The sequence below is a fragment of the Lithobates pipiens genome, unplaced genomic scaffold, assembly GCF_037356315.1.
Source record: "Lithobates pipiens isolate NorthernLeopardFrog02 unplaced genomic scaffold, aLitPip1_a1.2 Scaffold_19, whole genome shotgun sequence".
In the NCBI taxonomy this organism is placed as follows: Eukaryota; Metazoa; Chordata; class Amphibia; order Anura; family Ranidae; genus Lithobates; species Lithobates pipiens.
The window spans coordinates 49231983-49257336 of NW_027507764.1; the positions used below are offsets into that span (position 1 = coordinate 49231983).

The 25354-nt window shown below is 49.6% G+C and overlaps 1 protein-coding gene across 5 annotated transcripts in view; it reads right to left on the reverse strand.

The window, feature by feature from the left end:
* Positions 1-25354, reverse strand: part of PHF14 (PHD finger protein 14) — a 421390-nt gene that overhangs the window by 263393 nt on the left and 132643 nt on the right. For all 5 annotated transcript variants that reach the window (XM_077490721.1, XM_077490723.1, XM_077490720.1 and 2 more), the window contains 2 exons: positions 6275-6378; positions 5937-6068 (listed from right to left, as the gene is read on the reverse strand). In XM_077490721.1, coding sequence (XP_077346847.1) covers positions 5937-6068; positions 6275-6378 — 236 coding nt within the window. The remainder of the gene's footprint in view (positions 1-5936; positions 6069-6274; positions 6379-25354) is intronic.

Sequence of the window (25354 nt, forward strand, 5' to 3'; positions counted from 1 at the left end):
CGCTATTGCGGGCGGTTTTACCCCTTTCTCGGCCGCTAGCGGGGGGTAAATGGGACCCGCTAGCGGCCGAAATGCGCTGCAAATCCAATGGTAAAAGGCCGCAAAAAATAGCTGCGTTTTATCGCCGACGCTATGGGCTCGGCGGTGTGAAACGGGTCTAAAGGTAAAAATAAAAAGGTAAAAATCTTTTTGACCCCAGATCTCTTCATAAAGCAGACCAGTCATCCTTATTTCTATTACAAGGGATGTTACATTCCTTGTAATAGGAATAAAAGTGATAAAAAGAATTTTAAAAAAATGAAAAGGGACAGTGTAAAAATAAAAAATAAAATAAATAAGGGAAAAATTTTTTTTTAAAGCAACCCCATCCCTCCGTGCTCACGTGCAGAAGCGAACGGTTACGTAAGCGGTATTCACACAGTGTAGAATGCTGTAGCCGGGGAACACAGCATTGATAGCAAAGGACTGGCTGGGAACAGTTACTATTACCATGTGTCAGGCCATCGGGGGTAAATACTGTGATATCTCTGGTCTGGTTAGCACATTGGTAATATCTTCCAAAGACTGTGTTGGCTGTCTAACTCATTGATCCATCAGGGAGAGGTTGTGTTATGCCTCTGAATCTTTGATTCTTGGAAATCGTCAGTCTACCAGGTGGATCTTCTTTCTCAAAATTGGAAGTGAAGAAGTAGTGTTTCAACAGTTTATTGAGAATACTAGATGTACAACAACTTTAAAGTGGTTGTAAACCCTTACAAACCACTATAGGTAAGCCTAGATTAAGGCTTACCTGTAGGTCCAAGAAATATCTCCTAAGCCTACACGGTTTAGGAGATATTTACTAAAAGACAGTAGACAGCGGCGCGCAGGCGCACTATCGCCGCTAGCAGCATGCCGCTAACGGCGATATTGCGTTAGTGGCGGCTCCCGTGCGCATGCGCGGGAGTGACGTCATCGCTGCTCCGGTGCTGTGAGTGGCCGGAGCAGCGATACCCGGAAGAAGATGGATGCTCCGGACTACAGGGGACAGCGGTGACTTCGCTGGCTCCTGTGTCAGGTAAGTGACACATAATGGGCTACTTTTGCTTTACCTTTGCAGGGAGACAAAGAGGAAGTAAACCCATCAGGGTTTACTTCCTCTTTAAGCCAAAGCTATTCAGTACTGTAGTGCAATACGCCAACTTCTATGGGCATCTCATATCATCCCCTTGTTCCACCCAAGTTGCATCCTGCAATATACTCAACAAACCGTGAAAATGACTGTTTCTTGTTTGATCTGATCGTTGGGCGTATGGCAGCAGGGTGATTGGGGTAGCGCTGCATATAGTAATGGCAACAAAGGGCTTTGTTCCCTTTTTAAAAATAACTTAAATCCGCACTTTCCCGCGTCACTTCCGGTTCTGAAATACAGCGATTCGAGCCCGCGGCGCTGCTCAGTGACTCCTGGGAAATTGACACACATCTCCCAGGAGCACTAGCGAGCACAGGCGCCGAGGGAATTGACGTCAGGCGCTGCGGAGAGCAAGGGGCAGATTACAAGGGACCCCATAGCAACAGCCATGAAAAAGTAAAAAAAAAAAAAAAAAGTTTTTTTTTCCAAATGTTGTTGCTGATGTTTATTGCAGATGAATACTGTAAAGTTAATTTTATGGGTGGAACTCCGCTTTAATGACTAGAATGCATTAAGATAAAAAAAAAAAAACCTTCAGCCTTTACAACTGCTTTAACACTCTGCAGCCAGCAGGAGTTCTCTGCAGGTTTTCTATGCAGCCATTGTGCTGAAATAGACCTGAAAATGGAACTATGAGTAAAATAAATATTACATATAATGCAGTCTGTCACTGGGATTAGGCCATTTTTTCCTGTAAGATATAAAGGAAATAATAGTATTTTTGGCTTTTCTGTAAATTCCTTTTCTTTGAGTACATCACAGGACACAGGGTATCCTCATCCCTATTACAACAGGGTTATGCTGATACCTTCAGGTGATTGGGCACTGGCTAAAAAAAAAAGCAAGGAAGTCCCCTCCCAAGCATAACCCCCTTCTACCCGGGCTTCTTCAGGGTGCTGGGTTTTCTGCCACTGACAGAGATGACGCGACTCCTGGCAACGCGCATAGGAGTCATTCCCTCCTGGGCACACCATGCAAATGAGAAAGAAAATAAGCAGTTTTATTTTTTTTCTGCAGAGATGGGACTTAAAGTGGTTGTAAACCCTTACAAACCACTTTGACCTACAGGTAAGCCTAGATTAAGGCTTAACTGTAGGTCCAAGAATTATCTCCTAAACCGTGTAGGTCTTATTACAAAAAGACAGGTACCGCTGTCTACGGCGCGCAGGCGCACTGAGCAGGCCGCAGATCACTGCGATATGCCGCTCGTGTGGGTTCCCATGCGCATGCGCGGGGGTGACATCATCGCGGCTCCGGCGAATCACAGCGCCGGAGCGAGACCAGGTAGTCGCATGGCAGCGGCGAAGATGAAGACAGAGGACCGCTTCGGGGGCTTCGTTCTCAGGTAAGTTATTCATAATGAGTTAGTATGCTATGCATACTAGCTCATTATGCTTTTGCCTGCAGGTTGCATTTATTTTATTTTTTTATTATTGCCTTTACTTCCTCTTTAATAGTCTCTTTGCATGCAGTGTGAAAAATTGGAAAACATTGTTTCCTCATATGCTCTTGTGTCAAACCTTAACCCATCCTTTGGACTGGTCCTAACATTTAACCTCCCGCTCCCTACCAAATCCCAAGAAACTCAGCCATCAAATCAACCCTTCAAGTAAACTGACCTGATCTAAAATGTATGCAAGGTAATGACAGCGCTTAAGTGCACAATCCTCTTATTTATTTTAGTATTTAAATTGATTCTCGAGTCCCTCTTGGATCCTATGTCCAGGCTATACATAAAACCTTGACCTCTCCCCAAGTTTAGATGAATCCCTGCGCTCTGCTGTGTAAAAAGCTCAACTATCAATGCCAGATTTCCAGTAAGTAGTAAAGCTGTGACTTGACCTTGACTTGGGCTTTATACTGTATCTTCTCCAGGTGTCTGCCTGTAGTCAGAACACCATTTTGCAGATTCTAAAATCGGCTTTTTTTTTTTTTAATGTAGAGGGATGTTGTATTTTTTGAAAATCCTTTATGTATGTTTGCGATTCTGAACCCAGAAGTGGGCTGTAGTCTAACCATTTAGTAGGCCTGGGGAACCTACTGATGCGTTCTAGGAGAACTATTCATTATCTAAGACACTTCCTGTTCAGTTTCTTTCCCCCTGGGCATTTGTCCTGTGAGGAGGTGATTGTAGAAGTTCAGTCTGTGCTAGGCCTTGGGCCTAGCCATGAAAGGGTGCAGCTCTTCCCTCCCGGGAGGAACCCCTGAAGGTGTTGGCTGTGATATACACAGGAATGTTCCTATGTTTGCCTGCTTTGAAAAATAAACACAGATAGGTCACTAGAAACTAATCTGTCAAGGAACCCATAGCTCCGAGACCAGGCCAGAACAGTCTGATGGACTTTAGAACGGGTGAAACCCCCAGCATTTTTTTTTAGCTTACACTGAGCACAATGAAACAAATAGTCCCCTGTGAACCATTTATTAAACTTCTTAACATAGAATTTGCTCAACTTTTAGCTCTGCTTGCTTCTGCGCTCTCAGCGCTGCTTTTGTGAACTTTTGTAAACTTCTGGTCATCATAGGAAACAGTTAACAGCAGACAGAACAGTCTCCGGCCAGTTTGTAAGTTTGGAGAAAACAAGGGACGGTGGAAGGGGACTCTTTGTCCCCTATGTGATGAAAAAAAAAAGTTAAAGAAAAATAATATTTATACTCACATACAAATGTAAATGTGTCGGTGCTCCTACGCCTCAAAACGTTGATTGCGTAACCCTAAACTGATTACCTACAGCTTTTAAAACGTCACCTTTGGAAAAAAATAGGGTACTGAATTTTATCACCATTTGATTGGCACACCCAAATTTAAGATTAGACAGGTTGGGTATCTACTTACTCGGTGCAACCTCAGCTTTTTATTTTACCAATAATTTATTGAGTTTGTGTGCCCCCCAAAATTCACTTTAACGTGTTTTCTACTGAAATTTTGTGTTTCTTGATGTCTACCTTTGCTGTAATATCGTGTGACTTAAAAATTGGAACTACCGCTATTTTATTCTGTAGGGTGTCTGCTTTCAGAAAATATATGTTTTGGAGGTTTTATGTACCGTATTTATCAGTGTATAACACGTACAGGCGTATAACACGCACCTTCATTTTATGAGGGAAGTTTCAGGAAAACACCTTACGTTTTAAATAAAGAACTTTGAAGCAAAATAAGGGTAGAGTGCCCATCAATGCAGCTTCATCAATGCCCATCTGGAGCTTCACAATTGCCCATCAATGCAGCTTGATCAATGCCCATCCACAGCCTCACCATTGCCCATCAATGCCCATCTGTAGCCTCACCATTACCCATTAATGCCCATCTGTAGCCTCACAATTGCCCAGCAATGCAGCTTGATTAATGCCCATCTGCAGCCTCCCCATTGCCATGAATGCAGCCTGATCAATGCCCATCTCAGGGAGGGGGGGCGGGATGAGCACCGTCAGATTACATACAGCGAGAATCTCCTGTTTACTCCGCGGCCTCTTTAATACAAAGTCCCACCTCCTGGACCTGCTTCTATGATAGACAGAACACTGGTCCAATGCCAGCCAAGGAGACGGGGCTTCCTATTACAGAGGCCACTGAGTAAACAGGAGATTCTCGCTGTATGCAATCTGAGGGCACTCGTCATGCCCCCCTCCCGGTTTTCTCTGAGGCAGCCCAAATTGCAGCATGGGGCGTATAACACATACACACTATTTGCAACCGATTTGCAGGGTGAAAAAGTGAGTGTTATACACCAATAAATACAGTAATCTTCAAGTCTAAAATTATTTTTAACCTGTGCAGAAAAAAAACAGCGAAAAAGGTTAAAGGAGTTCACCTTCGGGAACATGTTATATGTTCTACCCATGAACTTTGTTAGTTAAAAATAACTGGCTTTTTTTTTAGCTGGCTCTTAGATTCAAAGCACATTTTTCAAGCTTTGATATAAGCCACTACTACTACAGTTTTTCTTCCTATTTTTAAAAGAGAAGTATTTTTTATTTTTTTTTAAGAATCACACTTAACTAGGTGGATGCAGCATCGGTCCAATGCTGCATCTGTCCCCCGCTGGCTCTAACACCAATAAAACTGAGCAATCAAACTCCACTGATCACTCAGTACTAACAGCTCCCTGAGAGCAGTGACTGTCAGTCACTGCTCTCTGCTACGCTGTGGGCTATGGAGAGGGCAGGAGTGGCCAGCTCAGCCTCTCAGTAGCTCGCTGAGAGGCTTAGCCACGTGCCGGTCCAGGAATGTGGGCAGATCCCAACTTCATTTGCGCAATCTTGGTCCGCTCGTGACATCAGCCGACAGCGGGCTTCAGCCCCGTCTGCTGAAAATGGGTCACAGGAGTGCAGAACGAACTGCACTCCTGTGATCCATAGGGAAAGTACAGCCAAACGCGTTTTGGCTGTACTTATCTTCTAATGTAGCCATTTATTAGTTGAAGATCAATATTTAGTCGCTTCTATTGAAGACCATTACAATTTGGGCTACAGCAATATCAGAACGTTTTTTTTCCCATGTAATTGTTATCCATTACAAAACTAAGAGTGGGTGCAAGCGTTTGTCACCTATACCAAATGCAAATATAATTTGTGTTTAAATATATCAGGGCCAAATGCAACTGATTCTACCTGAATCTTTGATACCAGCAGTGAGGGTTTTTGTCAGATTGGACCGCAAACAGAACCAACAAAGATTCCACTTCCCCATACTGGGTTCTATCAGACTACAGGCACACTTTAAAAAAACAAAAACAGAACTCCCAGCCTTCCCGTGTATACTTACCAGTAACTGTTCTTCGTCTTCTTAGGCATCCTGGTCAGCGGGGGGTCCAGGCAGCCCAAATGGTAATGTAGCTTGCAGGTATCACACAAGAGCAGTAGGTGCTGGTCATAATTCTTCTTGCATATTCCACAACTACAAGAAAAAAAAAAATGAGACAAGAAAGCGCACATAGCGCATCAATCAGGAAGCAGGATTTACTTGCCCTCTGGCTGAAAAACAAATTAACACGAAGCCGGACAAGCAAAGCGCTGCAGTGCCACTCTGATTTAAAACATTACCAATCTTTTCTAGGGGGTAAACTAAATTGCAATGCTAATCAAAATATGGATAACAATTACCTGTAGAGAACCGCGGGCAACGATAGTGTCTTGTGTGTCCCTCCATCCCGCTTACTGGGTTTTCTTTCCTTCGGTGACCGAAGAATTGTTGGAACGTTCACTTTCTGCAATATGAGAAACAGAAGATATTTTTATTACTAAAAAATTGAATGACAAGGTTTGATAAAGCCCACACTAGCAAGTGCATTGTCTTCTCTATACAACTTTTTGGTTAAAAAGAAAAAAAAATGCATTATAAGCCCTTGTACACACGGTCGGAAATTCTGAACACAAAATCCGTCAGATTTTTTCCGACGTATTTTGTCCGAAACTGGTGTTGCATACAAACGGTCGGACAAAGTTGTCGGAAAATCCGATCGTTCGGAACGTGATGACGTAATTTCGTTACAACGGGACTAGGTTCAGCCTAGTAGCTAATAGCTTTGCTCTCGTACTTTGATCTGAGCATGCGTGGCACTTTGTCCAATCGGAATTCTCTACAAACGATCGGACAAAGTCCGATCGGATCACATTGTCAGAAAATTTTATATCCAGCTCTCAAACTTTGTTGGTCGGACATTTCGATGGAAAAAGTCTGATGGAGTCCACACACGGTCGGATTATCCGACAACACGGTCCGATCTGACATTTTCTGTCGGAACGTCCAACCGTGTGTACAAGGGCTAAGTGTACTTTTCCTAAATATGTTGCTGTAAAAAGTGAAAACCAAAAAGGTGTCACAAAACCAATTTCAGAATCTTATGAATATCCTTATATATGGCTCTGCAGGGTGCCCTGGCCTTGCTTGATGTCCCCAGATGGACGTGTATGCACCTATTTTTCTTTATTTATGTTTGGACTTGTATTTTATGTTGTGTATATTATATGACTGCCTTTATGGACTGTCATCCATTTCCTACTGCAATAAAAAGTCAGTTCACTAGGGGTGGGGCAAGATGCTCCAAAACCAAGAAGGGCAGGGTATGACCTGGGTGGGCCAATATTCACTACAAGCTGAGCTGACACAGATCCTGCCCCGTCCTCCTCTCAGATTAAGCTACTCACTCCAATGAGAGCACAGTGTCAGAAAATGTAAACATCACCGGCACCATTCAAACAACAGTTTCTTCCAACCAAAGGCACTGCTTCCTATAGGGGAAACATGCACTACCATTAACTACCTAAAAAATAATCCGAGAACAGAATGAGGATATTCTTAATAAGCTGTAAGTAAGCTTTGAAACAAGTTTTAACTAACTTCTGTAGCTGCAGACATTGTGGAGAAATTGGCTCTCGAAGTTCACATCAGTAGCATTGAAATTGTTAATTTACCACTTCTTAAAAACACATATATAATTGAGAATCCATAGTCTAGTCACAAGTTCATTTTAAAGCCCAACTCTCGTAAAACTAAATAACCCCCTTACAGAGGAGGGGAGAAACCGCTTTACTTAGTTGTTCCTCCACTCCTCTGGCCGATGGCGCTCTGGCGATGGACTCAGTATCATCACATCCAACGCAGGACTATAGACCCTGTTTTGGTCTTGATGTCGGCAAGAACCTAGACTTTTGGAGCGCGGAGAGGAGACTTTGGAAGGGCCGATATAGCTGAGGGGAGGAGTGGAGGATCCAGTAAGTAAATCATCTCTCCTTTTTTAATTCTTTATTGTAAACCATTTTCGTACAATTTAAAATTTTCGCATATTCCATAAAAATTTTACTCGCAACATAAGTCGCAATATAAATGAGAACACAAGGCACAAAAGTCATATTCCATGTCATGAAACATCAGTTATAGCAGGCAATTGAGTCTCTACTAGGGATGAGCTCCGGCGTGTTGGCATACTAAACGTGCAGAGCCCGCCAGGAAGTGCGCTAATCACAGGCAGCGAGACATTGGCCGATCTCTGCAGCCGCACATCAGGCAATGAATGTCTCACTGCCTGTGATTAGCGCAGCACTGCCCCGACTTCCTGGCGCTCTGCACGTGGAGTATGCGAACACGCCGGAGCTCATCCTTAGTCTCTACCATTCTGACCATACAAAATTTCTCTTAACAGAGTAACATAATACAAGGAGAGAAACCGCAAGAAAAAGAGAAAAAAGGAGGGGGTAGGGGGAGAGGCAAAATGTGGGGGGCAAGGGGAGGAGAGAGGGAAAGGGGGATAGAATGAGAGGCAAAAGGGGAACGGGGAAAGGGGAACAAGAGGGAAAGCGGGGAAAGAGAGGGAAAGGAGAGAGAGATGGGGGGGGTGGAGAGGGGCAAAGGGGGGGTTAAGTAGGGGAAAGGGTGGGAGCAGAGAGGGAAAGGGGGGAGAGAAGGAAAGGGGGAGAGAGGCAAATGGGGGGGGAGAGGTTAAGTAGGGGAAAGGGTGGGAGGAGAGAGGTAAAGGGGGAGAGAGAGGGGCAAAGGGGGGAGAGAAAGGGGCAAAGGGGGGAGAGAGAGGGGCAAAGGGGGGAGAGAGAGGGGCAAAGGGGGGAGAGAGAGGCAAAGGCGGGAGAGAGAGGCAAAGGCGGGAGAGAGAGAGGCAAAGGGAGGAGGAGAGAGGCAAAGGGGCGAGAGAGAGGCAAAAGGGCGAGAGAGAGGCAAAGGGGGAGAGGTTAAGTAGGGGAAAGGGTGGGAGGAGAGAGGTAAAGGGGGGAGAGAGAGGGGAAAAGGGGGGAGAGAGAGAGGGGAAAAGGGGGGAGAGAGAGAGGGGCAAAGGGAGGAGAGAGAGGGGCAAAGGGGGGAGAGGTTAAGTAGGGGAAAGGGTGGGAGGAGAGAGGTAAAGGGGGAGAGGGAAAGGGGGGGAGAGGGAAAGGGGGGAGGGGGAACGGGGGAAAAGAGAGGCAAAGGGGGAAGAGAGAGGCAAAGGGGGAAGAGAGAGGCAAAGGGGGGAGAGGTTTAGTAGGGGAAAGGGTGGGAGGAGAGAGGGAAATGGGGAGAGAGGGGGAAAGGGAGGGAGAGAGAGAGAGGGGGAAGGGAGGGAGAGAGAGAGAGAGGGAAAGGGAGGGAGAGAGAGAGAGAGGGAAAGGGAGGGAGAGAGAGAGAGGGAAAGGGAGAGAGAGAGAGGGAAAGGGAGGAGAGAGAGAGAGGGAAAGGGAGGAGAGAGAGGGAAAGGGAGGAGAGAGAGAGAGGGAAAGGGAGGAGAGAGAGAGAGGGAAAGGGAGGAGAGAGAGAGAGGGAAAGGGGGAGAGAGAGAGAGGGAAAGGGGGGAGAGAGAGGGGCAAAGGGGGGAGAGAGAGGGGCAAAGGGGGGAGAGAGAGGGGCAAAGGGGGGAGAGGTTAAGTAGGGGAAAGGGTGGGAGGAGAGAGGGAAAGGGGGGAGAGGGAAAGGGGGGAGGGGGAACGGGGGAAAAGAGAGGCAAAGGGGGAAGAGAGAGGCAAAGGGGGAAGAGAGAGGCAAAGGAGGGAGAGGTTTAGTAGGGGAAAGGGTGGGAGGAGAGAGGGAAATGGGGAGAGAGGGGGAAAGGGAGGGAGAGAGAGAGAGAGGGGGAAAGGGAGGGAGAGAGAGAGAGAGAGAGGGAAAGGGAGGGAGAGAGAGAGAGAGAGGGAAAGGGAGAGAGAGAGGGAAAGGGAGAGAGAGAGAGAGAGAGGGAAAGGGGGGAGAGAGAGAGAGGGAAAGGGGAGAGAGAGAGAGAGGGAAAGGGGAGAGAGAGAGAGAGAGAGAAAGTGGGGGGAGAGAGAGAGAGAGAGAAAGTGGGGAGAGAGAGGGAAAGTGGGGAGAGAGAGGGAAAGTGGGGAGGGAAAGGGAAAGTGGGGACAGAGAGGGAAAGGGGGAGAGAGAGGGGGAAAGAAGGGGGAGAGAGAGGGGGAAAGAAGGGGGAGAGAGAGGGGGAAAAAGGGGGAGAGAGAGGGGGAAATGGGGGAGAGAGAGGGGAAGGAGGGAGAGAGAGGGAAAGTGGGGGAGGGATAGTGGGGGGAGGGGAAAGGGGGTGAGAGGGAAAATGTTTTTTTTTATTTGCTAATTTTTTTCAATTTTTATGACCGCTTTATTTTTTTATTTTTTTGCTTAAATAAAAAACGCATACAAATATACAGACCTAAGGAGAAACACCTCATTGCTTCAATGTTGTAGTGACCTCCAACACTATCTCACACAAAAAATCATACAGAAGGTATATTAGATATTTTATTTAAAGTGGTTGTAAAGCTAAAAGGTTTTTGTTTTTTTTTCACCTTAATGCATTCTATGTATTAAAATTCTGCAGGTTGCTATGGGGGAGCTCAGAGGAGGATCGGCTCTGCTCTGTGCATAACCATTGCACAGAGCAGGTAAGCATACATGTTACCTTATAAAAAAAAACAAAAAACTGTAGGTTTACGATCAGTTTAAAGTGTATGTAAACACAAACAATTTTTTGTTGTACTTTTCTGGTCTGTTAAATATACAGTTGAAGTTTTTTTTTGTTAAATCTGTTAAAACAAAATATTAGCTGTAGATTGTGTCTGATGCACACCAAGTCTTTTTAGCCGTTCCAGATCTTTTTTTTTGGACTACCGAACAATTAGAATCTAGCTTGTGGATATAAAGTGAAGGGTTACTTCACTAGTTTAGCATAAAACAACAGGGCAGGGCTGACACCATTTTGTCCACAGAATACCTGTATGTTGGAAGATCAACGAGTATTATTCTGTATTAGCAGGGAAATGTGCATACATTGCAATGATACACTAAATATGTTTTTTTTCTTTTTGCACTAACATATACTTTAAAGTGGCATAGACCCAGTGAAGTGACAGGCCTTAGGTGATGCAGAGATGAAAGAAATCCTTCATTAGTTGTACCAGTTTATCTTCAGTTTCCTCTTCTCTACAACCATTCAATGTCCAGAATTTTTAAAGCTTGTCTGAGCTCCCACAAAGCAGGGGGCGGAGAGCTGAAGAAGTTAAACTCTGCAGAGCTCAGCGAGGAGAGGTCTGAGAGCTGATTGGAGGGAAGGCACAAATCCCCCTTTCACACAGCACATAGAAACAGACCTAAGGCTGTCAAATAAGAGGCTGTGTGCTGGAGGTCCCTCCACAGTCACCTTTTTTCTCTTGGTGTCAGGAAAACTTGACAGAAGCGAGTCATACGGACAGCAGAGGAACAAGGCAGCAGACAGAAATGACACTTAGTGCTCTGGATTGAGTCAATAACACACTATAGAGGGATATGCTTTGTTCATATTTCCTGTCTGAGGTTTACAAACACTTTAAGAAAAACGTAACCATAAATATTGCAAACTTGAGGAGGCACGCTCTACTCTCAAAGTTAATAACAGGAAAGGGAGGTAGAGAGAATTTTCATTTAATGGTCAGTAAATTACAAGCACAAAAAAAAAAATAACTAAACTAAAAGCAATCCTCGCCTGACTCAGGTCACCAACCACCCCCAGAATGTGCTTTTTCAGATCACAGATGTTTTGCAAAACAAGTGCTGGAAATAAATTGCACGGCTTCTGACCAGGCTGGAAGAACCACTGGACACTCCCAAATGGAACGAGAAGCTGTCTGGCTTGTAATGACTTCTATGGTGCTGAACGAAGACACCAATATATGGACAAAAAGGGAATAATGGAACACACTATAAGTGTGTGTGTGTGTGTGTGTGTGTGTGTGTGTGTGTGTGTGTGTGTGTGTGTGTGTGTGTGTGTGTGTGTATATATATATATATATATATATATATATATATATATATATATGCATATACACTTTTTTTTTTTTTTTTTTTTTTAGGAACAGGAATACCACCACGTTCCCCAGCTAACTTAGAAGGCAGCTGTAGTTTTAAACAAACCTCTCCAGTTCCCCCCCAATCTAAGCTGTACCGTATGAATACCACCCCCATGATTAAGCTCCAGGGGAGGAGTGAAACGCGTTGGTTACGTGGCCTGGTTGGAGTCCAGGCTGAGGCTGCCACTCTTCTCACCACCATAGGATCACACAGATGTGCAGTATTGGGGATCACCTCCTTTCTCGTGCTACAGCTAGGAGCCAAGATGGGCTTCATCCCCTGCCAGCACTCCCAGCTGCGGATGCAGAGGAATCCGCATGCATACCACATATCAGCTGAGCGGCAAGCATAGAAACACTATGGGTCACAGTCTGTATCGTATGTATATTAGGCCCTCACAGACATCCTGGGAAGCAGCACCCGCTGACTGGGCAGTCCCATACAAGTCTATGAACAGTGCACTGGTTGGGGGCGGCACCATGATGGATTTTTTGCCAAGACGACAACTTTGCACAGGAGGCAGTGCAGATACAGAAGTAAATAAAAAGCTGGGGTGGACCCAAATCGGGCGACTTTAGTCTATTATCTCTACGTAGGATACAGATAACGCTTTCCCCATAATCTAATAGACACAAGATTCAAGGGTTTTCCTATTGGTCTCTGAGAGTATGTATGAATATATACCCCTTGAATCCACATTATATATATGTTGATATGTACACAAAGTTTATTATTCCTAGGGGACATAGCCTTTGGATTAGAGCTCGATTCCCCAGTCAACCTACTTACATCGGGTCCGCTAGGTACAATCCACACTTGTTTAGGCCAATTGGGATAAAATCATCTACATGTATGAGGTCTATATTTTCTTTTAGTCTCCTTACTGGAATTTTTGGCTTCGCTGTATTAATAATGCTTGATATTTGGATTAACGCAGAAGAGATCTGTTTGTACTTATCATTTTTCACATGTATTGAAATAAACTTTAATAAAATTTCCTTTAAAAAAAAAAAAGCTGGGGTGGAGGGGTATCAGTGCAGGTTATTTCAGAAGGGGTAAAAGGGGTAAATGTGAGGATTTTAGCATAAAACTACAGTTGTCCTTTAACAGTTACAGAAGCACTAGGGAGAAAATATAATAATAATAAAAAAAAAATGTAAAGCTTGCACAAGCCCATCAGACGGCAGAGATTTTTTTTTAAAAATCTGAATTTTTCAGCAAAGGGATATCGAAAAATGGAGGAGAGATTTGGATGTAGTCTTCCTTAGAAGGAACTTGTCCATACAGAAAAATGAGGGATGCTGTGGCTTGTTTTGAGAGCCATTCTGCCCATTCTTACTTCGCTAACTGGTGCAACATGGACACGGAACATGCATATGCCAAGAACAGTGCTAAAGTACAACTTTTGGTATAACTTCAACGTTTGAATACGGTTAGTATTCAAATTACTCTTTAGGTTCCTCTGGAGTTTCCTTGGATTTTAGGCCTTAGATGTACTTGGTAGCATGTAGAGATCAAGCCCTCCAGCTCATGATGCGAAGACCCAACCCAATCATTACTTGGAGTGGTGGATTACTGGTACTGGAACCTTAGGTGAAGAGCTTGTGTGTTTAAATCGGACTGTTTCACAGCTGTACTTAGTAGTGAGCCACTGGGGCAACCAATATGTGGGCTGCTTCCATACTCCAAGGAACTGTCACAGGAACCTCGGGAAGTGAATGCAATGTTTAGAGTCTAAATAAAAATTCAAGTGCCACACTGAAGTTTCAGAGTCTAAAAAACGGGGGGGGGGGGGGGGGTTATTTCAAACTTATACAGAATAAATTACCCAACACATTAAGGGGGTCACACAGCTCCCCTTTCATCAGGGTGTAAACCTACAGAGGATGTGGTCACATTCAGCAGCTAGCTGGGGCTACCTAAAAAAATATTTGTCCACAAGCATGCCAGAAGGGATGCCATTCCGCCAGCTATGGGTAATAGACCCCTGGTCACAGGAAGCAACCTCATCTCCCCTGAGTGAGCCGCTCGGACTGCTTGCTTGGAGAGATCCCTCCATAAGGAGTCATAAAAATCATAAAAAAATTTTTTATAGGCGATCCAAAAGGTTCTGGAGAGCCTGTGTGGATGCCAGTGCACTCTGTCTCTCTTGGTGAAAGGAAGAATTATATAAGAGGATATAGCACATTACTGGATTTTTATTACTACTTTTTTTTCTATGAACTTTACATATATATTTGTGATTTATATGCAATTATAATTTTTTTTTTTTTTTTTGTGTTGCACTTATTTTCACGAGATCATTTACAATCAGTTTAACAAAATACACCTTAACATTCAGAAAAATACACAATTGTGTGAATGGGCCCTAAAAGAAGCATGTGAAAATATGTTCGATAATCAAAATATGGAACAGAAAATGTCTACGTCTTGTCATATATTGCATCAACCCAAAATGTGCATCCAGTAAAATTACACAAGTTTCCCTTTGAATTAATATTTTCTTTTTTTCAGAAAACCTGTAAAAATTTGAATTCTGTCCATGAACAGACAAAAAAAAAAACAACATGGCTCAGAAAAAAGAGCCAAAGCTTTTCTCTCTCCCTCTCTCCTCTCCATCCTCGCTACATCAGTGCTCCATAGGTTAATTAGAAAAATTATCTTATTGGACCAAACTCTCTACAAAGCAGCCGAGATTCTCTTTGGGCTTCCACTAATCTGCTGTATGCTAGCTTCTCCGACAGCAGCCATCTATCAAAGTCATTTCTCAGGGGCCCCCTGGGCTGGCATCTGCTCAGCCAACTGGAAAAAACAATGTCATGCAAGCTGTGCAAATCACTACCAATTGCTGCTGGTAGCTGTGCGCAGACACATGTACACATATGTATTTTACCTTTATGGATGCATGCATACACGGTGTAAAATTACATATGCGTGTGTATACCTTTTCCACGTTTTGGAATTTTAAAACATGGATTTGGTTGTGTTTTTTACCTCTTGATTGAAACAAAATATTTTATACATTTATATATAAAAAAAAAAAAAAAAAAAAAAAAAAAAAAAAAAGAATTATATATATATATATATATATATATATATATATATATATATATTTGTTGAGTCAAATACTTGACAAAACCACCTTCATCTGAAACTATTGCTGGGGTGCCAGCTTTGCACATCCCTTTCATCACTCTTCTTGGCAAAACTTCTCCAGCTTGGTCAGGTTATTTGGGTAAAAGCTGATGAACAGCAATTTTCAAGTTTTGCCACCGATCCTCAACGTGATCGGAGTCTGGGCTTTTGTTGGTTATTGGATAATTCTGGTTCTTTGTTTTAAACTCAGCTTAAAGAGGAAGTAAACCCTAATGGGTTTACTTCCTCTTTCATTCCCTGCAAAGGTAAAGCATAATGGACTACTATACATCGCATAGTAGCCCATTATGTGTCACTTACCTGACACAGGAGCCAGCGATGTCACTGCTGTCCCCTGTAGTCCGGCGCATCCATCTTTTCGGTGGGGTCTCGCAGCTCCGCCGCTGTCATTCGGCGGAGCCGCGATGACGTCACTCCTGAGCATGCGCATGGGAGCCAACACGCGCGGCAGCTCCGTTGTTGGAAATGCGGGCGCTTAGTGCGCCTGCACGCCGCTGTCTACGGCGCATGCGCCATAGACAGCGGTGCCTGTATTCGGGCAAATATCTCCTAAACCGTATAGGTTTAGGAGATATTTCTTGGACCTACAGGTCAAAGTGGTTTGTAAGGGTTTACAACCACTTTAAAGTTTTAAACTTTGTTTTGGGTCACTGTCCTGCTTGGAGGTTTCTTGGTTTTCACAGAGACCAAAAATGTCCCAATCTTGGTCTTCAACTTGGCCGGATGACCAGTACAAGATCTACACAATGATGTGATGTTACCACCACCATGCTGACTTACAGCCACTCACTCGGACAGATCTTGGTGAGGAAAAAGATACTAAATTAGAGAGAGGAAAGGTGTCTTTTGCAACTTTTTGTTAATGCCAGCAATACAGAAAAATAGCAGTCACAAATTATTGTTGTACAGGATATACAGCGCCTTGAAAAAGTATTCGTGCTCCATGAAATTTTCCACATTTTGTCATGTTACAACCAAAAATGTAAATGTATTTTATTGGGATTTTGTGTGATAGACCAACACAAAGTGGCACATAATTGTGAAGTGGAAGGAAAATAATAAATGTTTTCCCAATCTTTTTACAAACAAGTAACAAGAAAAGTGTGGCTGCATTTGTATTCAGCCCCCTTTACTCTGATATCCCTAACTAAAATCTAGTGGAAAAAACTGCATTCAGAAGTCATCTAATTAGTAAACAGAGTCCACCTGTGTGTAATTTAGTCTCAGTATAAATACTGCTGTTCTGTGAAGCCCTCAGAGGTTTGCTAGAGAATCTTTGTGAATAAACAGCATCGCAAAGGACAAGAAACACACCAGACAGGTCAGGGATAAAGTTGTGGATAAGTTTATTGCAGGGTCAGGTTATAAAAAAAAATATCCTAAGCTTCGAACATTTCACAGAGCTCTGTTCAATCCATCATCTGAAAATGGAAAGGGTATGGCACAACTGCAAACCTACCAAGACATGGCCGTCCACCTAAACTGACAGGCCGGGCAAGGAGAGCATCAAAGAAGCAGCCAAGAGGCCCATGGTAACTCTGGAGGAGCTGCAGAGATCCACAGCTCAGGTGGGAGAATCTGTCCACAGGACAACTATTAGTCGTGCTCTCCACAAATCTGACCTTTATGGAAGAGTAAAAGAAGAAAGCAATGGTTGAAAGAAAGTCATAAGAAGTCCCATTTGCAGTTTGTGAGAAGCCATGTGGGGGACACAGCAAACATGTGAAGAAGGTGCTCTGGTCAGATGAGACCAAAATTTTACTTTTTTGCCTAAAAAGGAAAACACCATGTGTGGCAGAAAACTAAGGCTCCATGCACACTGAAGCTGATAAACTGCAGTTTATTGGCGTTTGGGCGTTTTTTGTAAAAGCCCATAAACTCCACTCTATGTTAGCCTATGTGTCCATGCACACATGGACGTTTTTCAGCTTTAATGAGCAGTGGAGTTTATGGGCTTTTTTCTGAACGCCAGAAATTCGCGTTCAAAGTGCCGTTTTTCAGCGGCAAAAAACGACAAACGCTCATTAACGCTCATTAACGCTCATTAACGCTCGTTCATTAGTGTTCGGCATTCTATTTTTCAATGCATTGTGGGATTTTTGGAGTGTCCTCTGTGTATTTTTATAAAAAACGCCCATTAACGCTAACGCTGTAAAACGCTCATTAACGCTCATTAACGCTAGTATAAAACGCTGTTAAAAGCAGGTTTTTCAACCAGCGTTTTCTGCCAGCAATCTGGCGTCCAGAAATAGCTTTTTTGAGCTTCAGTGTGCATGGAGCCTAACACTACACATCACCCTGAACACACCATCCCCACCGTGAAACATGGTGGTGGCAGCATCATGTTATGGGGATACTTTTCTTCAGCAGGGACAGGGAAGCTGGTCAGAGTTAATGGAAAGATGGAACCTGTTAGAGTCTACAAAAGACTTGAGACTGGGTCGGAGGGTTCACCTTCTAGCAGGACAACGACCCTAAACATACAGCCAGAGCTACAATGGAATGGTTTAGATGAAAGCATATTCATGTGTTAGAATGGCCCAGTGAATGTCCAAACCTGAATTAAATTGAGAATCTGAGGCAAGGCTTGAAATTTGCTGTTCACAGACACTCTCCATCCAATCTCATAGAACTTGAGATTTTTTTGCAAAAAAAAGATGTGCAAAGCAGGTAGCAATATCCCCAAAAGACTTTCAGCTGTAATTGCAGTGGTTAGACAAATGGCAGCCACACTTTTCAGGTATTTGTAAAAAAAAAAAAAAAAAAAATAATTGAAAACCCATTTATCATTTTCCTTTCACTTCACAATTATGTGGCAATTTGTGTTGCTTTATTACATAAAATACATTTATGTTTTTGGTTGTAACATGACAAAATGCGGAAAAAGTCAAGGGGTATGAATACTTTTTCAAGGCACAGGATCGCCAACAGTGTGCGTATCCCTTTACAACACAAGGACAGAAAGACAGTAAACACAAATTTAATACAGGGGGAGTCAGAGAGCCCTGCTCGTTAGAGCTTACACTCTATGAGGGAGGGTCAAGTGAAACAAAAGGTAATAAATGTGAGGGTTGATGGAGAAAATAAAAATACAATTGTTAGGTGGGTGCAGAATAGGCTTCTCTGAAGAGAAAAGTTTTAAAGGGTCGTCCAAAAGCAGAGTAGAAGATAGCCGAACAGATTTGGGTAGGGAGTTCCAGAGGATGGGAGAGGCTCAAGAAAAGTCCTGGAGGTGAGCATGGGAAGAGGCGACGAGGGATATAGGGAGCAGGAGGTCTTGGGAGGAACAGAGAAAATGGTTTGTTTGGTATTTTGAGACTAGGTTAGTGATGTAGCTGGGGGGAGAGTTATGGCTTTGTAAATAGTTGTTAGCCATTTTGAACTTAATTTGTTTGGTGAGCGGAAGCCAGAGAGGGATTGGTAGAGCGGGTAGCAGACGTTAAGCAGTAAGTAAAGTGGATGAGCCTGGCCGCAGCATTCATAAAATCTCTAAATCTAAGACCAATACATATTTACATACATAGTGCTCTATACTTTTCTCAGGTTGTCCAGGTTCTCTGCTTGTATGTCAAGTATCCAGAACATGAAGCATACTGACCCTTCTCACTGGTTATTTTCAGGGACAAAGAACCAGAGAGCTCAACAACAATACACCATTACTTGCACTGCGGGCATCCCTCATCTCAAAATGCTGTAACTACAAATTGTGCATCTGTCCATGACAGTAGGTACTGCCTACCATCTGATCATATTTTGGCATCATCGTGGCTTGTGTTCAAGAACAGGGATTGAATGCCAAAAATAAACAGAGAGAAAGATGCACAGCCACATATGGATTTAGCCAGAGTAAACATGCTAGTAAAAATAAACATAGGATGGATTGAAACAAAAACCCAAAACTACATGTGTTGCATACAAATGATGGGTGTGCTTTAAAATAAACAGAAACAAAGGTAAAACGAATATATCCTATGCAAATTTGGACTCTTCAGAAAGCCATGCTTCTCCTTCGCACCCTGTAATGTAATGTAATAATAAACATTGTTTTATATAGCGCCTTTAAAGTGTTTATAAAGGCTCAAGTGTTTTTTTCTTACCTTCAGGCATTCAATGCATGAAGGTAAAAAAACTTCTCTGTGCAGCAGCTCCCCCAATACTTAGCCCATTGCGATCCAGCACTGTGCACGAGAGCCTCGGCTCTCCGGGGACTCTCCCTTCTCATTGGCTGAGACAAGAGGCAGTGAGCCAATGAGGAGAGAGAGAGGGGGGGTGGACCCGAGACGCAGCTCTGTGTGTGAATGGACGTGCAGAGCAGCGGCTTGGGAACGAGCCTGCTTGCTATGGGGACACCCAGCAGGATGGAGGTGGCTAAGAGTGCGGGCCGGAGAGGCGGCAGGAGGGAGGGGGCTAGGAGTGCGGGCAGGAGGGAGGGGGCTAGAAGTGCGGGCAGGAGAGAGGGGGCTAGGAGTGCGGGCAGGAGAGAGGGGGCTAGGAGTGCGGGCAGGAGAGAGGGGGCTAGGATTGGGGGTAGGAAGGATGGGGCTACGAGTGCGGGCAGGGGGCTACGAGTGCGGGCAAGAGGGAGGGGGCTACGAGTGCGGGCAAGAGGGAGGGGGCTACGAGTGCGGGCAAGAGGGAGGGGGCTACGAGTGCGGGCAGGAGGGAGGGGGCTACGAGTGCGGGCAGGAGGGAGGGGGCTACGAGTGCGGGCAGGAGGGAGGGGGCTACGAGTGCGGGCAGGAGGGAGGGGGCTACGAGTGCGGGCAGGAGGGAGGGGGCTACGAGTGCGGGCAGGAGGGAGGGGGCTACGAGTGCGGGCAGGAGGGAGGGGGCTACGAGTGCGGGCAGGAGGGAGGGGGCTACGAGTGCGGGCAGGAGGGAGGGGGCTACGAGTGCGGGCAGGAGGGAGGGGGCTACGAGTGCGGGCAGGAGGGAGGGGGCTACGAGTGCGGGCAGGAGGGAGGGGGCTACGAGTGCGGGCAGGAGGGAGGGGGCTAGGAGTGCGGGCAGGAGGGAGGGGGCTAGGAGTGCGGACAGGAGGGAGGGGGCTAGGAGTGCGGGCCGGAGAGAGGGGGCTAGGAGTGCGGGCCGGAGAGAGGGGGCTAGGAGTGCGGGCCGGAGAGAGGGGGCTAGGAGTGCGGGCCGGAGAGAGGGGGCTAGGAGTGCGGGCCGGAGAGAGGGGGCTAGGAGTGCGGGCCGGAGAGAGGGGGCTAGGAGTGCGGGCCGGAGAGAGGGGCTAAAAGTGCGGGCCGGAGAGAGGGGGCTAAAAGTGCGGGCCGGAGAGAGGGGGCTAAAAGTGCGGGCCGGAGAGAGGGGGCTAAAAGTGCGGGCCGGAGAGAGGGGGCTAAAAGTGCGGGCAGGAGGGAGGGGGCTACGAGTGCGGGCAGGAGGGAGGGGGCTACGAGTGCGGGCAGGAGGGAGGGGGCTACGAGTGCGGGCAGGGGGGAGGGGGCTAGGAGTGCGGGCCGGAGAGAGGGGGCTAGGAGTGCGGGCCGGAGAGAGGGGGCTAAAAGTGCGGGCCGGAGAGAGGGGGCTAAAAGTGCGGGCCGGAGGGAGGGGGCTACGAGTGCGGGCAGGAGGGAGGGGGCTACGAGTGCGGGCAGGAGGGAGGGGGCTACGAGTGCGGGCAGGAGGGAGGGGGCTACGAGTGCGGGCAGGAGGGAGGGGGCTACGAGTGCGGGCAGGAGGGAGGGGGCTACGAGTGCGGGCAGGAGGGAGGGGGCTACGAGCGCGGGCAGGAGGGAGGGGGCTACGAGCGCGGGCAGGAGGGAGGGGGCTACGAGTGCGGGCAGGAGGGAGGGGGCCACGAGTGCGGGCAGGAGATAGGCGGCAGGAGGGAGGGGGCTAGGAGTGCGGGGGCTAGAAGTGCGGGCAGGAGGGAGGGGGCTAGGAGTGCGGGCAGGAGGGAGGGGGCTAGGAGTGCGGGCAGGAGGGAGGGGGCTAGGAGTGCGGGCAGGAGGGAGGGGGCTAGGAGTGCGGGCAGGAGGGAGGGGGCTAGGAGTGCGGGCAGGAGGGAGGGGGCTAGGAGTGCGGGCAGGAGAGAGGGGGCTAGGAGTGCGGGTAGGAGGGAGGGGGCTAGGAGTGCGGGTAGGAGGGAGGGGGCTAGGAGTGCGGGTAGGAGGGAGGGGGCTAGGAGTGCGGGTAGGAGGGAGGGGGCTAGGAGTGCGGGTAGGAGGGAGGGGGCTAGGAGTGCGGGCCGGAGAGAGGGGGCTAGGATTGCGGGTTGAAGAGAGGGGGCTAGGAGTGCAGGCCGGAGAGAGGGGGCTAGGATTGTGGGTAGGAGGGAAGGGGCTACGAGTGCGGGCAGGAGGGAGGGGGCTAGGAGTGCGGGTAGGAGGGAGGGGGCTAGGAGTGCGGGTAGGAGGGAGGGGCTAGGAGTGCGGTCCGGAGAGAGGGGCTAGGAGTGCAGGCCGGAGAGAGGGGCTAGGAGTGCAGGCCGGAGAGAGGGGGCTAGGATTGCGGGTAGGAGGGAGGGGGCTAGGATTGCGGGTAGGAGGGAGGGGGCTAGGATTGCGGGTAGGAGGGAGGGGGCTAGGATTGCGGGTAGGAGGGAGGGGGCTACCAGTGCTGGCAGGAGGGAGGGGGCTACCAGTGCTGGCAGGAGGGAGGGGGCTACCAGTGCGGGCAGGAGGGAGGGGGCTACCAGTGCGGGCAGGAGGGAGGGGGCTACCAGTGCGGGCAGGAGGGAGGGGGCTACGAGTGCGGGCAGGAGGGAGGGGGCTACGAGTGCGGGCAGGAGGGAGGGGGCTACCAGTGCGGGCAGGAGGGAGGGAGCTAGGAGTGCGGGCAGGAGGGAGGGAGCTAGGAGTGCGGGCAGGAGGGAGGGAGCTAGGAGTGCGGGCAGGGGACCCAAGAAGTGGAGGATCGGGCGGCTCTGTGAAAAACCATTACATAGAGCAGGTATAACATGTTTGTTGTTAAAAATAAATAATTGACTTTAATATCACTTTAAAGGTAGCCTCTGAAAGCGCTTTACAAAGACAAGAGAAACAAAAACACTGGGCGGGGAGGGAGGGGGCTAAAAGTGCGGGCAGGAGGGAGGGGGGCTACGAGTGCGGGCAGGAGGGAGGGGGGCTACGAGTGCGGGCAGGAGGGAGGGGGGCTACGAGTGCGGGCAGGAGGGAGGCGGCAGAAGGGAGGGGGCTAGGAGTGCGGGCAGGAGGGAGGGGGCTAGAAGTGCGGGCAGGAGGGAGGGGGCTAGAAGTGCGGGCAGGAGGGAGGGGGCTAGGAGTGCGGGCAGGAGGGAGGGGGCTAGGAGTGCAGGCAGGAGAGAGGGGGCTAGGAGTGCAGGCAGGAGAGAGGGGGCTAGGAGTGCGGGTAGGAGGGAGGGGGCTAGGAGTGCGGGCCGGAGAGAGGGGGCTAGGAGTGCGGGCAGGAGGGAGGGAGCTAGGAGTGCGGGCAGGGGACCCAAGAAGTGGAGGATCGGGCGGCTCTGTGAAAAACCATTACATAGAGCAGGTATAACATGTTTGTTGTTAAAAATAAATAATTGACTTTAATATCACTTTAAAGGTAGCCTCTGAAAGCGCTTTACAAAGACAAGAGAAACAAAAACACTGGGCGGGGAGGGAGGGGGCTAAAAGTGCGGGCAGGAGGGAGGGGGGGCTACGAGTGCGGGCAGGAGGGAGGGGGGCTACGAGTGCGGGCAGGAGGGAGGGGGGCTACGAGTGCGGGCAGGAGGGAGGGGGCTACGAGTGCGGGCAGGAGGGAGGGGGCTACGAGTGCGGGCAGGAGGGAGGCGGCAGAAGGGAGGGGGCTAGGAGTGCGGGCAGGAGGGAGGGGGCTAGAAGTGCGGGCAGGAGGGAGGGGGCTAGGAGTGCGGGCAGGAGGGAGGGGGCTAGGAGTGCAGGCAGGAGAGAGGGGGCTAGGAGTGCAGGCAGGAGAGAGGGGGCTAGGAGTGCGGGTAGGAGGGAGGGGGCTAGGAGTGCGGGCCAGAGAGAGGGGGCTAGGATTGGGGGTAGGAAGGAGGGGGCTACGAGTGCGGGCAGGAGGGAGGGGGCTAGGAGTGCGGGCAGGAGGGAGGGGGCTACGAGTGCGGGCAGGAGGGAGGGGGCTACGAGTGCGGGCAGGAGGGAGGGGGCTAGGAGTGCGGGCAGGAGGGAGGGGGCTAGGAGTGCGGGCAGGAGGGAGGGGGCTAGGAGTGCGGGCAGGAGAGAGGGGGCTAGGAGTGCGGGCAGAAGGGAGGGGGCTAGGAGTGCGGGTAGGAGGGAGGGGGCTAGGAGTGCGGGTAGGAGGGAGGGGGCTAGGAGTGCGGGCCGGAGAGAGGGGGCTAGGATTGCGGGTAGAAGAGAGGGGGCTAGGATTGCGGGTAGAAGAGAGGGGGCTAGGAGTGCGGGCCGGAGAGAGGGGGCTAGGATTGGGGGTAGGAAGGAGGGGGCTACGAGTGCGGGCAGGAGGGAGGGGGCTACGAGTGCGGGCAAGAGGGAGGGGGCTACGAGTGCGGGCAGGAGGGAGGGGGCTACGAGTGCGGGCAGGAGGGAGGGGGCTACGAGTGCGGGCAGGAGGGAGGGGGCTACGAGTGCGGGCAGGAGGGAGGGGGCTACGAGTGCGGGCAGGAGGGAGGGGGCTACGACTGCGGGCAGGAGGGAGGGGGCTAGGAGTGCGGGCCGGAGAGAGGGGGCTAGGAGTGCGGGCCGGAGAGAGGGGGCTAGGAGTGCGGGCCGGAGAGAGGGGGCTAGGAGTGCGGGCCGGAGAGAGGGGGCTAGGAGTGCGGGCCGGAGAGAGGGGGCTAGGAGTGCGGGCCGGAGAGAGGGGCTAAAAGTGCGGGCCGGAGAGAGGGGGCTAAAAGTGCGGGCCAGAGAGAGGGGGCTAAAAGTGCGGGCCGGAGAGAGGGGGCTAAAAGTGCGGGCAGAAGGGAGGGGGCTAAAAGTGCGGGCAGGAGGGAGGGGGCTAAAAGTGCGGGCAGGAGGGAGGGGGCTAAAAGTGCGGGCAGGAGGGAGGGGGCTAAAAGTGCGGGCAGGAGGGAGGGGGCTACGAGTGCGGGCAGGAGGGAGGGGGCTACGAGTGCGGGCAGGAGGGAGGGGGCTACGAGTGCGGGCAGGAGGGAGGCGGCAGGAGGGAGGGGGCTAGGAGTGCGGGGGCTAGAAGTGCGGGCAGGAGGGAGGGGGCTAGGAGTGCGGGCAGGAGGGAGGGGGCTAGGAGTGCGGGCAGGAGGGAGGGGGCTACGAGTGCGGGCAGGAGGGAGGGGGCTACGAGTGCGGGCAGGAGGGAGGGGGCTAGGAGTGCGGGCAGGAGGGAGGGGGCTAGGAGTGCGGGCAGGAGGGAGGGGGCTAGGAGTGCGGGCAGGAGAGAGGGGGCTAGGAGTGCGGGCAGAAGGGAGGGGGCTAGGAGTGCGGGTAGGAGGGAGGGGGCTAGGAGTGCGGGTAGGAGGGAGGGGGCTAGGAGTGCGGGCCGGAGAGAGGGGGCTAGGATTGCGGGTAGAAGAGAGGGGGCTAGGATTGCGGGTAGAAGAGAGGGGGCTAGGAGTGCGGGCCGGAGAGAGGGGGCTAGGATTGGGGGTAGGAAGGAGGGGGCTACGAGTGCGGGCAGGAGGGAGGGGGCTACGAGTGCGGGCAAGAGGGAGGGGGCTACGAGTGCGGGCAGGAGGGAGGGGGCTACGAGTGCGGGCAGGAGGGAGGGGGCTACGAGTGCGGGCAGGAGGGAGGGGGCTACGAGTGCGGGCAGGAGGGAGGGGGCTACGACTGCGGGCAGGAGGGAGGGGGCTAGGAGTGCGGGCCGGAGAGAGGGGGCTAGGAGTGCGGGCCGGAGAGAGGGGGCTAGGAGTGCGGGCCGGAGAGAGGGGGCTAGGAGTGCGGGCCGGAGAGAGGGGGCTAGGAGTGCGGGCCGGAGAGAGGGGGCTAGGAGTGCGGGCCGGAGAGAGGGGGCTAGGAGTGCGGGCCGGAGAGAGGGGCTAAAAGTGCGGGCCGGAGAGAGGGGGCTAAAAGTGCGGGCCAGAGAGAGGGGGCTAAAAGTGCGGGCCGGAGAGAGGGGGCTAAAAGTGCGGGCAGAAGGGAGGGGGCTAAAAGTGCGGGCAGGAGGGAGGGGGCTAAAAGTGCGGGCAGGAGGGAGGGGGCTAAAAGTGCGGGCAGGAGGGAGGGGGCTAAAAGTGCGGGCAGGAGGGAGGGGGCTACGAGTGCGGGCAGGAGGGAGGGGGCTACGAGTGCGGGCAGGAGGGAGGGGGCTACGAGTGCGGGCAGGAGGGAGGCGGCAGGAGGGAGGGGGCTAGGAGTGCGGGGGCTAGAAGTGCGGGCAGGAGGGAGGGGGCTAGGAGT